Source organism: Neolamprologus brichardi, chromosome 5, assembly GCF_056152115.1.
Source record: "Neolamprologus brichardi isolate AB-2024 chromosome 5, ASM5615211v1, whole genome shotgun sequence".
NCBI classification, from domain to species: Eukaryota; Metazoa; Chordata; class Actinopteri; order Cichliformes; family Cichlidae; genus Neolamprologus; species Neolamprologus brichardi.
In genome coordinates this window covers 10301845-10314356 of record NC_142108.1, presented here as the reverse complement: position 1 = coordinate 10314356, position 12512 = coordinate 10301845, and the positions used below count along the sequence as shown (strand labels likewise).

The 12512-nt window shown below is 41.5% G+C and overlaps 1 protein-coding gene across 4 annotated transcripts in view; it reads left to right on the top strand.

Annotated features, from left to right (window-relative positions):
* The window catches only part of plxna1b (plexin A1b), a 181207-nt gene that overhangs the window by 149683 nt on the left and 19012 nt on the right, over nt 1–12512 (top strand). For all 4 annotated transcript variants that reach the window (XM_006784514.3, XM_006784512.3, XM_006784513.3 and 1 more), the window contains exons 14-20: nt 629–752; nt 878–1014; nt 3660–3827; nt 6562–6655; nt 7683–7919; nt 9681–9824; nt 11050–11284. In XM_006784514.3, coding sequence (XP_006784577.1) covers nt 629–752; nt 878–1014; nt 3660–3827; nt 6562–6655; nt 7683–7919; nt 9681–9824; nt 11050–11284 — 1139 coding nt within the window. The remainder of the gene's footprint in view (nt 1–628; nt 753–877; nt 1015–3659; nt 3828–6561; nt 6656–7682; nt 7920–9680; nt 9825–11049; nt 11285–12512) is intronic.

Sequence of the window (12512 nt, the reverse complement as noted above, 5' to 3'; positions counted from 1 at the left end):
GGAAGCTGAGGTGATGTGTAGGATATGAGCTTGTTCAATTAATCAAGCTCTTTCCCTTTATCCCTCTTTCCTTCTTCTTTCTTTCTCCTTTCTTCTCTAACTCCCTCCTTCCTTTGCGCTCTCGTGCTTTCTCTCTGTCTCATTCGTGCGCTCTAGCTAATTAACATTCAACTATGTCTCCAGTGGGTGAAACATGAAATGAGTGTGTGCGTGTGTGCTCTCCCTGTGGGCTACACCACCATTCCTCCCCATGTTCAATCATTTCTCCTGTGGATTTTCATTTGGCTAGCCAGCGCCCAAGGCCAAGTGCGCAGCTTATGGTTCTACAATACACGCTAATGCATGAACACACACAGAAAAGCCTTTAGTTTCGTAGCAGTTCACATTATCTCTAATAGAACATTTGGTCTGTTTTTGTTATTTTTTATGAATAAGATGGAAACTAATGAAACACTTCACTCATAAATATCTGAATGCTTTTCTGATTAGACAGAGCAGAAAAGAAGTATTCCTCATTTTTTTTCTGTCCCTTTTTTTTGACCAAGTTCTCACACTATTAAGCAAACACTGAAACTGAAAACATTCACTCATTTACATAGTGATAAACTTTTTTTCCTCTGGTTTTCAGGATTGTGTGTCGGCTAAATGATGCAACAGGTTACAGAGTGCAGGAGGCTCAGGTGGAAGTGTGTGTCAGAGACTGTAGTCACCCCGACTACAAAACAGTTTCAAGCAAGGCCTTCACTTTTGTGGTAAATGTTGTTGATGTATATTACAACTGTGTTTTTGGATGATTTTAACACATGTATTTGGCAGCAACAGTCCAGTCGATAAGTGACGCTTAACTTGCTTGGCCTCTGTCTGTGTCCCTCTTTAGTCCCCATATTTTTCACGAGTCCATCCTTCCACCGGGCCGCTATCTGGAGGAACAAGGATCACTATTGATGGCAGTCATCTCAACGCGGGCAGCGCTGTGTCTGTGAAGATTGGACTTCACCCCTGCCGTTTCGAGAGGTGAGTTAATCCAGAGTGCTTGGAGTATCTACAGTATATTCTTTTAGTTCAAGTGTTTCAACCTGAAGATTTTTTTGGGGGGCAGTTTACAATGAAGTCACAGAACTCTTGTTTATGTAAGATTTTTATAGAGGCTGATTTTTCTAAGAAAATGACAGTTTAAATTTGTGTTGTGCTGCTGTGGAGGCAGGGGACCATGTTGATTAAAGCTCTCCAAACAGTGAAGAGGAACCATTTGGCCTTTACTACTGAATTACTGGGTTAAAGTGTAGCTGTTTTCTTTCTGCTCTTTAGACAAATAATAGCCATGTAATGCAGAATATTTTGCCTACATCTGCTACTGTTTTTTGCCAACTTTTCCCACCGTTTTCTGCGTTTAGTAATTGTAGTTATTCCCTGTTTTTAATGTATGACATTCTTCCCTGGTCAGTGCCTTCGATTTGTGCAAGACTAGCAAAAGCAGCGAGTAACAGGATGACCTGCAGTGCTGTAATTCCCAGCAGGATGACAGTGTAGCCTTTCCCAGCGAAGCCAATATCGTCGTTCACTTCTGCTGTGGATTGCTTAAGTGCATGGCCCACATTTTCTCAAAGATATGACTATAATTTAAAAGGAATGATATGGTGTTGCTGGTAATTGGTAACTTACATTTTGCTGCTTTGAACCGATGTTTGAAATATGTAATTTTTCTCCCACCTTTTTAGTTTTTGGAATGATCTTTCTCTGCTATCTTCACTTGTCACTCAGTGTGCAAGAGGTTGTGTCTGGATTTCAAGGAGAGGAGACATTGATCCAATTTGATGTGACTCTAATTCCCCTAGCCAAGAACTCCATTGTTTCTTTGAGTCTCTTGCTGGCAGACTCACAAAAAACTGGGCTCTGAACTAAATCCAATCATGTATGGTGTCTGGCAGATGGCAAGAGAAAACATCACAGAAAAGATTGTTAGTTCCCTAAAACAATCGCATATATACCGAAAAGGTTTATCTGATGGAAGCTTCCTTGTGGAGGTTATGTTTGTCAGATAGGAAGTGGTATAGGAATACTCCTTGTTTCCACTTTTCTTGTTTCTTTGCTTTAGAGTGGTGTTTTGTAGTGGTTCCGTTCTCTCAGGCAACAAGTGACAGGTTAAACTAATAAGCTTGGACCCATCAAGTTCTTTTTATATCATATCAAAAGCAAAAGTAGAGGCCAATTTAAAGCTCTGTAGCACATCCCGAGAAAGGTGAACATAATAGTCTTGGCCTTTCATTCACTGAGCAGCAATAACCTTTATGGCCAAAGTAATGAACTGGTTGAGTCTATCTCTTTAATGTGTCTTTGTATTCAGTGGGGCCTCTGCTTTAATCAAAACCTATTTACCCCGAGTCACTCATCCTCTTATCTCCCTGTGCAACCCCTTTTCTTTCCTTTTTCCTTTCTATGTCCCCTTCTGGCTTCTTTTGTGTGGCCGCAACCTTGTCAAAAATACGTACGCGGCACCACTGGCACTCTTGACGGTGACAGCGTTGTGAAAACTGTTTCCATGGAAACACAGCACTAGTGGAATGTGAAAAACCTTTTTTTTTTTCCATTCGTCCTTCAGTTTTTCCCGTCTGTCTTCATCCCCTCTTCAGCAGCCTTTCCCTCTGAGGACCCTGTAAAAGGAAATAAAATAAAATTTCCTCCTGGGACAAAGACCCCCAATATGTCCGTTCTTGTTCAGTTGCCAGACCCCACCCGAAATCCCAGCAAAGACGCAAAAATGAATTTTTGTTCTTTCATCTTCTCCATCTTCTGTTTTATGTGGATTTTATTTCCACAGCGGATAGTGGGGGAGGATCTGTGTACAGATCAGCTTGCTCTTCTCATGTTCAAAATTTCATACTGTCCCACCTGCCTCCGTGTCTGCACCACTCATACGCGCATCCTTTTGCACATTCTTTGAGTGCTTTGTTGGGCGTTAGCAGACGTCGACTGACACAAAAAGCATACTTACACCCCGAGTAAGTGTTAATCTTCTGCCTGTGAACAGCATTTATATGGAAATTCACTAACCCTCTACACAGTACACTTGATCAACACACTGTGCACGTACACAGGTATGCCCACATAGGTTGCCATCCCCACCGCTTCTCTTCCAGCAGTGTCTTCCCTCGATGGGGAGGGGAAAGTGGAATGAGCCAGTGGAGTGGAGCACAAAGTTTCTGGCAGCAGCGCAAAGTTTCACAGCAGGTCACAGCTGGCTGGCTGTCTGCAAGGGAGGGAGTTACATCACACAGAGAGACAACCAGCCTGATCTGCCACTTCAGATCTGTTAGCCAGAGAAAGCAAAGAAGGGAAGGAGAGACAGACAGAGAGAGGGAGAGTGTGAGGGCTTTGAAGTACAACAGTGTATGATTCAGGCTGACGAAACCAGGGCTGGACAGACTGAAAGATGTTGGCCTTGTGGATATGTGACGGTCACCGCCGTGTCTGTGTTACAAGTAATTAAAAGGATGAACAAGAGTTTCCTTCCTGTGTAATTGTGTTTTTCTGTTTGGGGTGCCTAAAAACTCATTGTTTCCAGGAACTATTAGTATTAATCCTTAACTCAATCACTATGAGACACCTTAGCATGTGACTTCCTTTTCTCTTGTCTTCTCTTATATCTCCCTCACTTTCAGGCGGAGCGCCAAGGAGATAGTATGTGTAACCCCAGCAGGCCAGGCCACGGGCCAGACACCTGTCATGGTGGACATAAATGCTGCTGAGCTGAGAAACCCAGAGGTCAAGTTCAGCTACACAGAAGATCCTACTATCCTGAAGATCGAGCCTGATTGGAGCATCGCCAGGTAAGGAACCAATCAGAGCTTTTCCCTGTGCTACTTCCAGGACAATATAGTTGAACATTTTGGATTCATGTTTGTCTTTTTGTTTTTGTTTTTCTGTGTTGTATAGAAGAGCAAAGATAATGCAGTCTTATATTTGAGTTATCAATTAATTCTCATTATTTACATAGTGTCTTCCAGCCCTGAAGGTGATAAACACTGAATATTTTAGAGCACTTGTTAGAAAATGGAGGTGTATTGTCATGAGTTACTGTATTTTTAATGTTTTGCTCCCTCGTTCATATGGCGAACTATCAAACATTCACTGTATAATGCATCAACATATCATGTGATGATTCTCTTATCTATAATTTATATCAATACAGTGTTTTATCTACAATTCTGCTTGATGAACCTAGATCTACAGAACAAAACAAATACAAATGCATGAATACATTATTAATCACCGGTGATGACTAGAGCAAATTATTGGCTTTTTTTCAACTACTCTGAAATGTGAACTTTGTGGAGAGTGTATTCCCTCTCCGTTGTCACACTTGTTTTACTTTTCTAAACATATTATTTATTCAGTTTATCTTTATGTTTCTAAAGCAAATCTTTGAGTGCAGGAACAGCAGTCAAGGAGACTCCTGATGCAGTGCTGCTAGTTGATGAGCTGCAGCAGAGATGTATCTGTAAATATTACTTGACTTACTGAAATGAGTCTACATAGCCACAGGAAGATTTCCTCTTCAAACACAAGCTGTGTTGTGGAGAGAGAGGGGAAAAAAGTGTCCACATGCTAATGGGCTTACTAGCATGACCTAGAAACTCCCATACTTCTCAGCTGAGAAATGAAGCCAGCAAACACACCAAAACACACTCACACTGTTGACTCTCTCATTTACTTCAAACGTACTGTAGTGGTTCCAATTATTTTGTCACATGTATAAGTTTTGGTAGGGTTTTCCTGCTGCTTTTACTTAAAATGACTAAATAAAAGTTCATTTACAGCTCTGAAAACATGTTCAAAAGTAAATCCTGAATGAAAAACCAATAAACATTGCATGTCATAATCTAAACACAGTTGCTCCAAGATGCTCAGCAAGTTAAATAATGTTCGCCTTTCGTTCAGATTTGTCAGTATTAAGTTGTTTTTCAAAAGTAACTGTACTTTGTGCAGACAGTTCACATAAAAAGCTTTTCAGGATAAGGCATAGTAGATTATTTGTTTCTGCAACTTTTGTCTGATATCTCAGATATTTATTTTGAAGTATCAGCTCTTACTCCACTTCTTACTTTTAAATCTTTCATCATGTGAAACAGGTATGAGTGGAAAAAGAGTCTAATTTGGAGTGGAATGAATGAAAGGTTGAGGATAGGAGAAAGCACTGTCGTCAGCCTTGGGGCTAAATAACCTTAACAATCGACTTGTGTTTGGTGTTTCAGTCAGTGCTCCCAGAGTAGGAGTCGCATGCTTCTCTGGGCCATTTGTGTTTTTCGGGTTTTTTTTTAATTTATCAAGCTATGCTGTCGCTGTGTCCCCTTTGGTGACCCTGTTCCTGGAGCTCTTGCAAAGGGTCTTTCACTCTTTCAGGAGGAGTTTCTTGGATTAACAGTACAGATACATGGCTTTGTAGCAGTTGCAGGACACTACAGGATGTTAACACAGAGTAGGACAGTGTACACAGTACATCATGTAGTTTGCACTATATCTATGGAAATGATGATCCTCATAGAAATAGTCTTACCACAGACGGACTTTTCTGCGTTGCCTTATACCTCGACAACAGAAATTTCTGTTCTTTCATCAACATGTGAAACTAAATGTAAAACATAAAAATAACTTTGCCCACTTTTTACAGCAGACACTGTTCAGCCTCAGTCAGCACCTTTAAGCCTCTGAAAAGCGGTAAACTTTCTTGCCTCAGGCAGTTTTCTCGTCTTCCTAGCTCCTCAAGCCCCATCACCCTCTGAGGGATGGTGTTACTTCAGACCCCGAGACTGCCCTCACCTCCATACCTGCACTTGCTACCTGTTCAACTGTTTCACTTAAACAGTGCTGTGCCAAATGTGCAAAACATGACTGAGTATATGATTGGTATTTTTATGTGTGTGTCTTTGTGTACACACAATAGCTGTGTGTTGCTTCTCTACTCCAGCTTTCTATGCTAGTTGTATGCTAACTTATTTAGCTCCTGTCACAACACCTCACATCAGATAAAGTTCAGCATCGCAGGCCAGCAGAGGCTGACGAGAAGGCATTGTAGGGGAATAGGCCCCACACCCGTATTAGCCATGTCTCTACTATTCAGCGTCACATAGATCTGAATAGGTCACAGGTGTAAAGGTTACAGAAAATGTCAGATCACTGACACTGTTGCTTTGCCATATCTCATACCGCTTTGCAGTTTCGGTACACTCTGATAACGTCCCCTGGGTCTCAGGCTGGTATTGGGAGGCCAGAAGCTTCAGGTTCTCATGGGTAATGCTACAAAGTTACCTGTTCTTTACTGCAGCCTGTGTAGCTGTTTAAACACACTTTGAACATCAGAGAAATCATTTCCTTAAAGTCAGCCTCCATGATTAAGTGAGTGAAAGACTACAGCAGGAGTGACTATGTGGCAAATGGTGAATCACCAACTGGAGGGCACTCTTTGCTCCCACAGAGAATGTATTATATTTTTATTGGTTGTTTGTTTTCTCCTTTTGTCTTGATTAACTTTATGTTCATCTTTCTTTTCTTTTTTTTTTTTAGTGGAGGAACCAAGTTGACCATTACTGGAACTAATCTGGCCACCATCAAGGAGCCGAAAATGAGAGCCAAGTACGGAGCTGCCAAGTCGGAAAATGTGAGTGCTTGGACACCTGTAAACACTTTATTTCACATTATAAATGCATTGATTGGACAAGTAAGGTGGACTAAAGCCCATATAGACCGCAGGTCTCTCATTCACACTGTCTTGATGCTGGCTCCCTCTCCTTATCCATGAAAAAAAAAAGGTGATAACGCGCGCACACACACTCCTGGGACACAGACTCACACACCTGACCCATCGGTCAACCAGCCAAGGGCCCATTTTCTGTTTGTTTTTGATGTTGAATTTCCTTTTAGCAGTTTAACCTTTGAAATGTCAACCAGCAATAAAGTAGCTCTGGCAAATCCCCCTCTCTTCACCTAGCACCATGGGGCTTAGCTAACCTTTTTCCCACTCCCACTCTTAGCTAAAAGTAAAAATATCCATTGTTGTTCCCTTGTCTCACCTCTCTGCAACCATTTTTATTTTTCTTGGTTAATGCATCTATTGATCTATAAAAACAGTTGTGCTTTATGTCTTGCCTCCAGCTTCAGAATGCGTCATATGGCACATAATGCATGGCTATGACATGCTGCGTTATCAGCAAAGGTCTCTCTTGCTGTATTGTGTTATCAGCTCCAGGTTGACCTCTCCAGGTTCTCTGCCATTACAGTCTAATTTGTTCTACGGTGACTGATTTAAGTGTCATGCCCCGCGGCAAATTTCCAGATGATATCAACACTGATTACAACACTGATGTTATTAAACCAGCCTCTTCCTCATTATGTTATTACTGAGACACTTAATCACTCACACCATATACCTGTGTTTTAGCTCTTATAAATATTATCGATTACGCTTGAATTAACATATGTTTTATTCAAAGATTAAAACAATTACCTGTTTTAATTTCATTCCAAAATGACATCTTAAACAAAGTAGAAATGTTGTTAAATAGGAATTTAAATCACCCTCTCAATCTGAACTTCTTCTCATTTTCTTTGTTCTTTTCTCCTTTTACTTTTTTCCTCCTGCATTCCTAATTTATTCACCACCTGTCCCCACTCTGTTCTCTTACCAGAATTGTACGGTCCTCAACAACACCGTAATGGTGTGTCTGGCGCCCTCTGTGGCTGGATCTGACAAGGGCTTCTCGGATGTGGGCAGCAGTCCTGATGAGATTGGCTTTGTCATGGATGACGTGCGCTCTTTGCTGGTGGTAAACGAGACTTTTAGCTACCACCCGGACCCTGTGTTTGAACCTCTGAGCCCCACCGGCATGCTGGAGCTGAAGCCCAGCTCACCACTCATACTCAAGGTAAATTGCCTTGTGCTCTTAGCATTGATCTGTTTTGGCCTTGTTCAGCCTGACTTTACTTTACATCCATCACATTCTTTGTCTTTTTATTCTTGCCTTTACTTTTGACTTTTTTTTCTTTTTTCCACTAAACCCTTTGTCTTCTTTATGCCTCTTTTTGTTCTTGAGTCATTCTAATAATGTTTTCTATCTTGTTTTAGCCTCATCGGTCTCTTCTTGCATCACTTTCTTTGTGCCTGTGTCTCCTCTTTCACATAGTTTACCTGGAATGGGTGGAGAAATGTTATGAATTGAGTTTGTAATTGTTTAGTATTAAAGCTTTTTACGAAAGGTTACCCTTTAAAGGTGAGGGATTAATGTGCCCATATCACAGGACTCAAGGATAAAAGAAGGTTAGTTGAGTGCTGGCATTCACTTGACATACAAGAAAACAGTAACGGCAGATACATGTAGTCGTGTGCTAGTAATATCGAGTATTGTCAACAGTGTTAACAAATCAATTTCTCAAATAGATATTGAAAAAATATAACCAGATGCCTCCCAGTCAGCTTCCAGTGCAGCTGATAAGACTCTGATGTGCATTTGAGGTGATTTGCTGCAGACATTTCTGTATAGGCTCCTCCCTTTCGCCTTTTTCTCGCATTTCTTTCAACACATCGTTCTTTTACATGTGTCAGCTTTGAGAGATGTGATTTCTCCACCTGCTGTCTCCATTGGGTTTTAGAGACATTTTTTTAAAAAAGAGTTGCTTTTAGGTTGCTTTTCAAAATCAGTTGCAAAGGGAAATAATGTTTATAAAGTGGGCCCATGCATTGCTGTGCCACCAGCGCAGATTTTATACGATAACTTCTAAAGAGAGACTTCATAGACATGTTTACTCTAAGCCATAGAGGCAGCGCGCATTTGAATCCAGAGCGAATTTACCCCTCCCACTTATGCTGCCTTTTGTCATGTCACCTCTCCCCTTGAACTTCAAAGGCTTTCAGGAACGAGGGAGGAAATTATCACGCAATTTCATGGAAAACTAAAACCTTTTTTCTCTCAGCCAATCTGGGTGGAGTTTTAGAATTAAGACTCATGAGTCTCTCCTCTGTAACTTTAAATATCACCATAATGAAATGCTCTGATTGCCTTGCCATGCTCCCGGTTAAAAAAGGGAAAAAAAAGCTGCAAAGAAACGGCATCCTATTAAATAATTGCAGACAAATTAGAAGTCCATCAAAATTTTCCAGCAATTAATTCCCCCACTTTGGAAAGCATGGAGAGCATGAGGAAGGGTAGGTGAAGATGGCACAGAAGCAAAGCAGAGATTTATTTAATGGACTCAATACTTTTAATGCAACCAACACATTTTTTTGAGTCTTTCGACAGCTCGCTGTGATGTAAGCCCTCAGGTGAATCAATGAAATAACACCACGAGTGTTAGTGTGTTAGATTAAAGGAAAACAGGTTGGGACCTCACAAAAATCACAGTAATAGTCATATTTGCAGACAGTTAACTCGTGATTTTGGTTGGTTTCTCTGAGAGGTATTATCTGGCAGCATCAGAACTACTGTTGCTATGGTTACCTACATTTTACAGCACCTTGCGCATTGGGCAGTGGATGAACTGTTGACATATACCTCGGAGCCAATCAGAGTCAAGTGTTTGTTTTACCGTGGTCATGGCTCCAACTATGTTGCTTTTGTATAGTTTATCTGTTTATATCAACCACCATAGACTTGACTGTGTGTAAGTAACTTAAGTGTGTCTGTGTCCAGGGTCGTAACCTAATTCCTGCAGCCCCAGGAAATGCTAAGCTGAACTACACAGTGCTGATCGGGGAGACGCCCTGCATTCTCACCCTGTCTGAGAGCCAGCTGCTCTGCGAATGGCCTAATCTGACCGGAGAACACAAAGTCACTGTGAGTGAAACTTCAGGTCGATCTACATTTCTGTAATGTTTTCCGTTTGTGCGCTGTGTCTCTCTCTTCCACCCCTGATTTATCACAATCTGAGCAGATCACTGTGTCATTCAGGTTTAAGGGTTTGGATACAGCTGTACAAAACCTGAACATCATCTCTCTCTAAGTTATATTGATTCTGTGTTAAATACCTGTTATTTCATCAACCTGCTTCATTTAGGGTTTTTTTTTTTTTTGTAATTCATTCCATTGCTGGTGCATCTGGCTTTCACATATCTCCTATTTTCCGCTGCAGCCCCTGTTCCCTCTGCTGTTTCCACTGTGCCTATTCATCACCCTTCTTTAATGTCAATCCACTTCCTGCCTTTTTATTCATTCATCTCATTCTTTCTTCCCCACCCATCAGACTTAAATCTCTTCAATTACTCTAGATTTCCTTTACCCATTCATATAGCTGCAAGCAGATGAACACACGTATCCCTTCTCTTATACGCTGGCAGCATTTGCAACTGTATTTATGTCTTAGAGGCTTTTGATCAGTCTGGTTTTGGCTGGCATCCTCCCTCAGATTTCAATAGTATTGATATTCAATAGAAACCAAAAAATGCCTAGTGGGTGTGATAGGTCTGTCTATTTTTACCCTCCTCTATTTGCTATTTCATAGACTTAAGCCAGTTAAAGATGAAATAAAAGGAGGATAAAGAAGAGGAAAAGAAACCTATCCAAATGTTGTTGGGTTTTTAAATTCCCATTTTCTGTGAGCAAGAACTGTCTTGATGTGTGTGTGTGTGTGTGTGTGTGTGTGTGTGTGTGTGTGTGTGTGTGTGTGTGTGTGTGTGTGTGTGTGTGTGTGAGACTAAAGTAAAGCTGTATGTTTTTTTCTCATTCCAAAAAATTGTCCCAAAGCACAGATATGACAGACGTGTTAGCCTGCCCTTGGCTTTACTTGATTTGCCAACATAAAATTTGAAATACATTTTAATTGTATTGTAGGGCTAAAATCATCATGTGGGATACTTTTGTGATTGTTACAGTTACACAGTGCGAGAGTCATACATAGTTCCTCAAACCTGTAACACAGCTAATTTATTTCTTAGCTGCAGCATCTCTCTTTCACATACTGTCCCAACCAATCTGCTTTTGTTCTGAGTATGTGTGTGCTGTCTTTCATGCGCCTGCTCTCCAGGCAAAATACTATACTCCTCTGAATGTGTCTATTTCGTAGGTGCGTGTTGGAGGCTTTGAATACTCACCAGGGACACTGCAGATCTACTCAGACAGCCTTCTCACCCTGCCTGCCATCATTGGTATTGGAGGAGGAGGTGGACTGCTCCTGCTGGTTATCATTGTGGTTTTGATTGCTTATAAGAGGAAGTCGCGGGATGCCGACCGCACTCTAAAGCGATTACAGCTGCAGATGGACAACCTAGAGTCTAGGGTGGCCCTTGAGTGCAAGGAAGGTGAGTCCAAACAAAACCTGTGTGTCAGGGGTGTGATGCTAGCCACTCAAAACTAGAAAACCCACTTTTATTATGTTGGTATTTCCTTGTTTCTTTCTATTTCTCTTCCCACGTACTTCTCTCATCTTTCTTCACAAATAACTCCCATGCCCCCAAATCTCTCCCTCACTGCAGCTTACCTAAAAAGCTGAACAACTTCCATTCAGTAGTCCTATCCATTTCTCTCTCCCGCTCTCTATTTCCCCTCACTCTCACTGCCAACTGTCCCTCCGCTGTTAGGTGGCAGCGCGTGTGTGTGTGTGTGTATGCGCGCGCGCTTGGGTATTGGTGTGTTTCCAGAGGACTACTTTGATCTGAGCCAGCCACCAGATGTTGGCTCTCCACCCCATGAGAGAGCTGCCTGGCTGGCCTCGCTACCATCCACACTGAGAGGGGGAGGGCTAGATGGAGGTTAGATAGAGACAGGGCACAGAAGTGTGAGATTGTAAGGAAGGAGTGGTTTGGCAACTGCTGAACCGGGGGGGAGAGATGGAGAGAAACTTACACACCAATACATTAGCATATATTCATTTGGCTGGAGACGGCATGGATTTAGTGAGAATCTGCTGATGCTGTTGTGGGTTTGTCTGGCAGGAGAGAGAGAAAAGCAGATGGGGAGAAAGGGAAGGGGAATGCTGATAACTCTGATCATTGCAATGCGTTTGAATTTGAGATCACTTCACTTGTTGCATTTCTTTAGTGAATGTCAAATATAGTAGGTATGTCATAAATTTATTGTTGTTACTCATTCCACTGACTTGTTGTGCTTTTATTAAATATAAAAATATAAATTTTCATTCAGAGGTCAGCCGCATTTCTATAGTGTCAAGGAAGATTTAATACCACACCTGAATATCTGGATAAAATACATGTGGCCAAGTTGCATTGTGGGTCATGTAGGAGCCAGGTTTTAATGCTGATTTATGATAATTGATTTACTGTGGCCACAACCTGGGATTATCTGATTAGTTTCCTTGAGTCTTAACTGTCAGTCATCTGTTCAGAGGATGATTTTGTGGTTTGTTTTTTTCCTTTGCGTGCTATTGCTTCATCTCACCTGATGCTCGCATCTTTACGTCCTGCTCTTTTGCAACTACTTCCAATCACACAGACCTATACTCACATTGCAGGTCATACTGTGATTGGCTGGGGTGTGTAGAAGTGAGTCCATGTGCCCTGACCCCGTCTG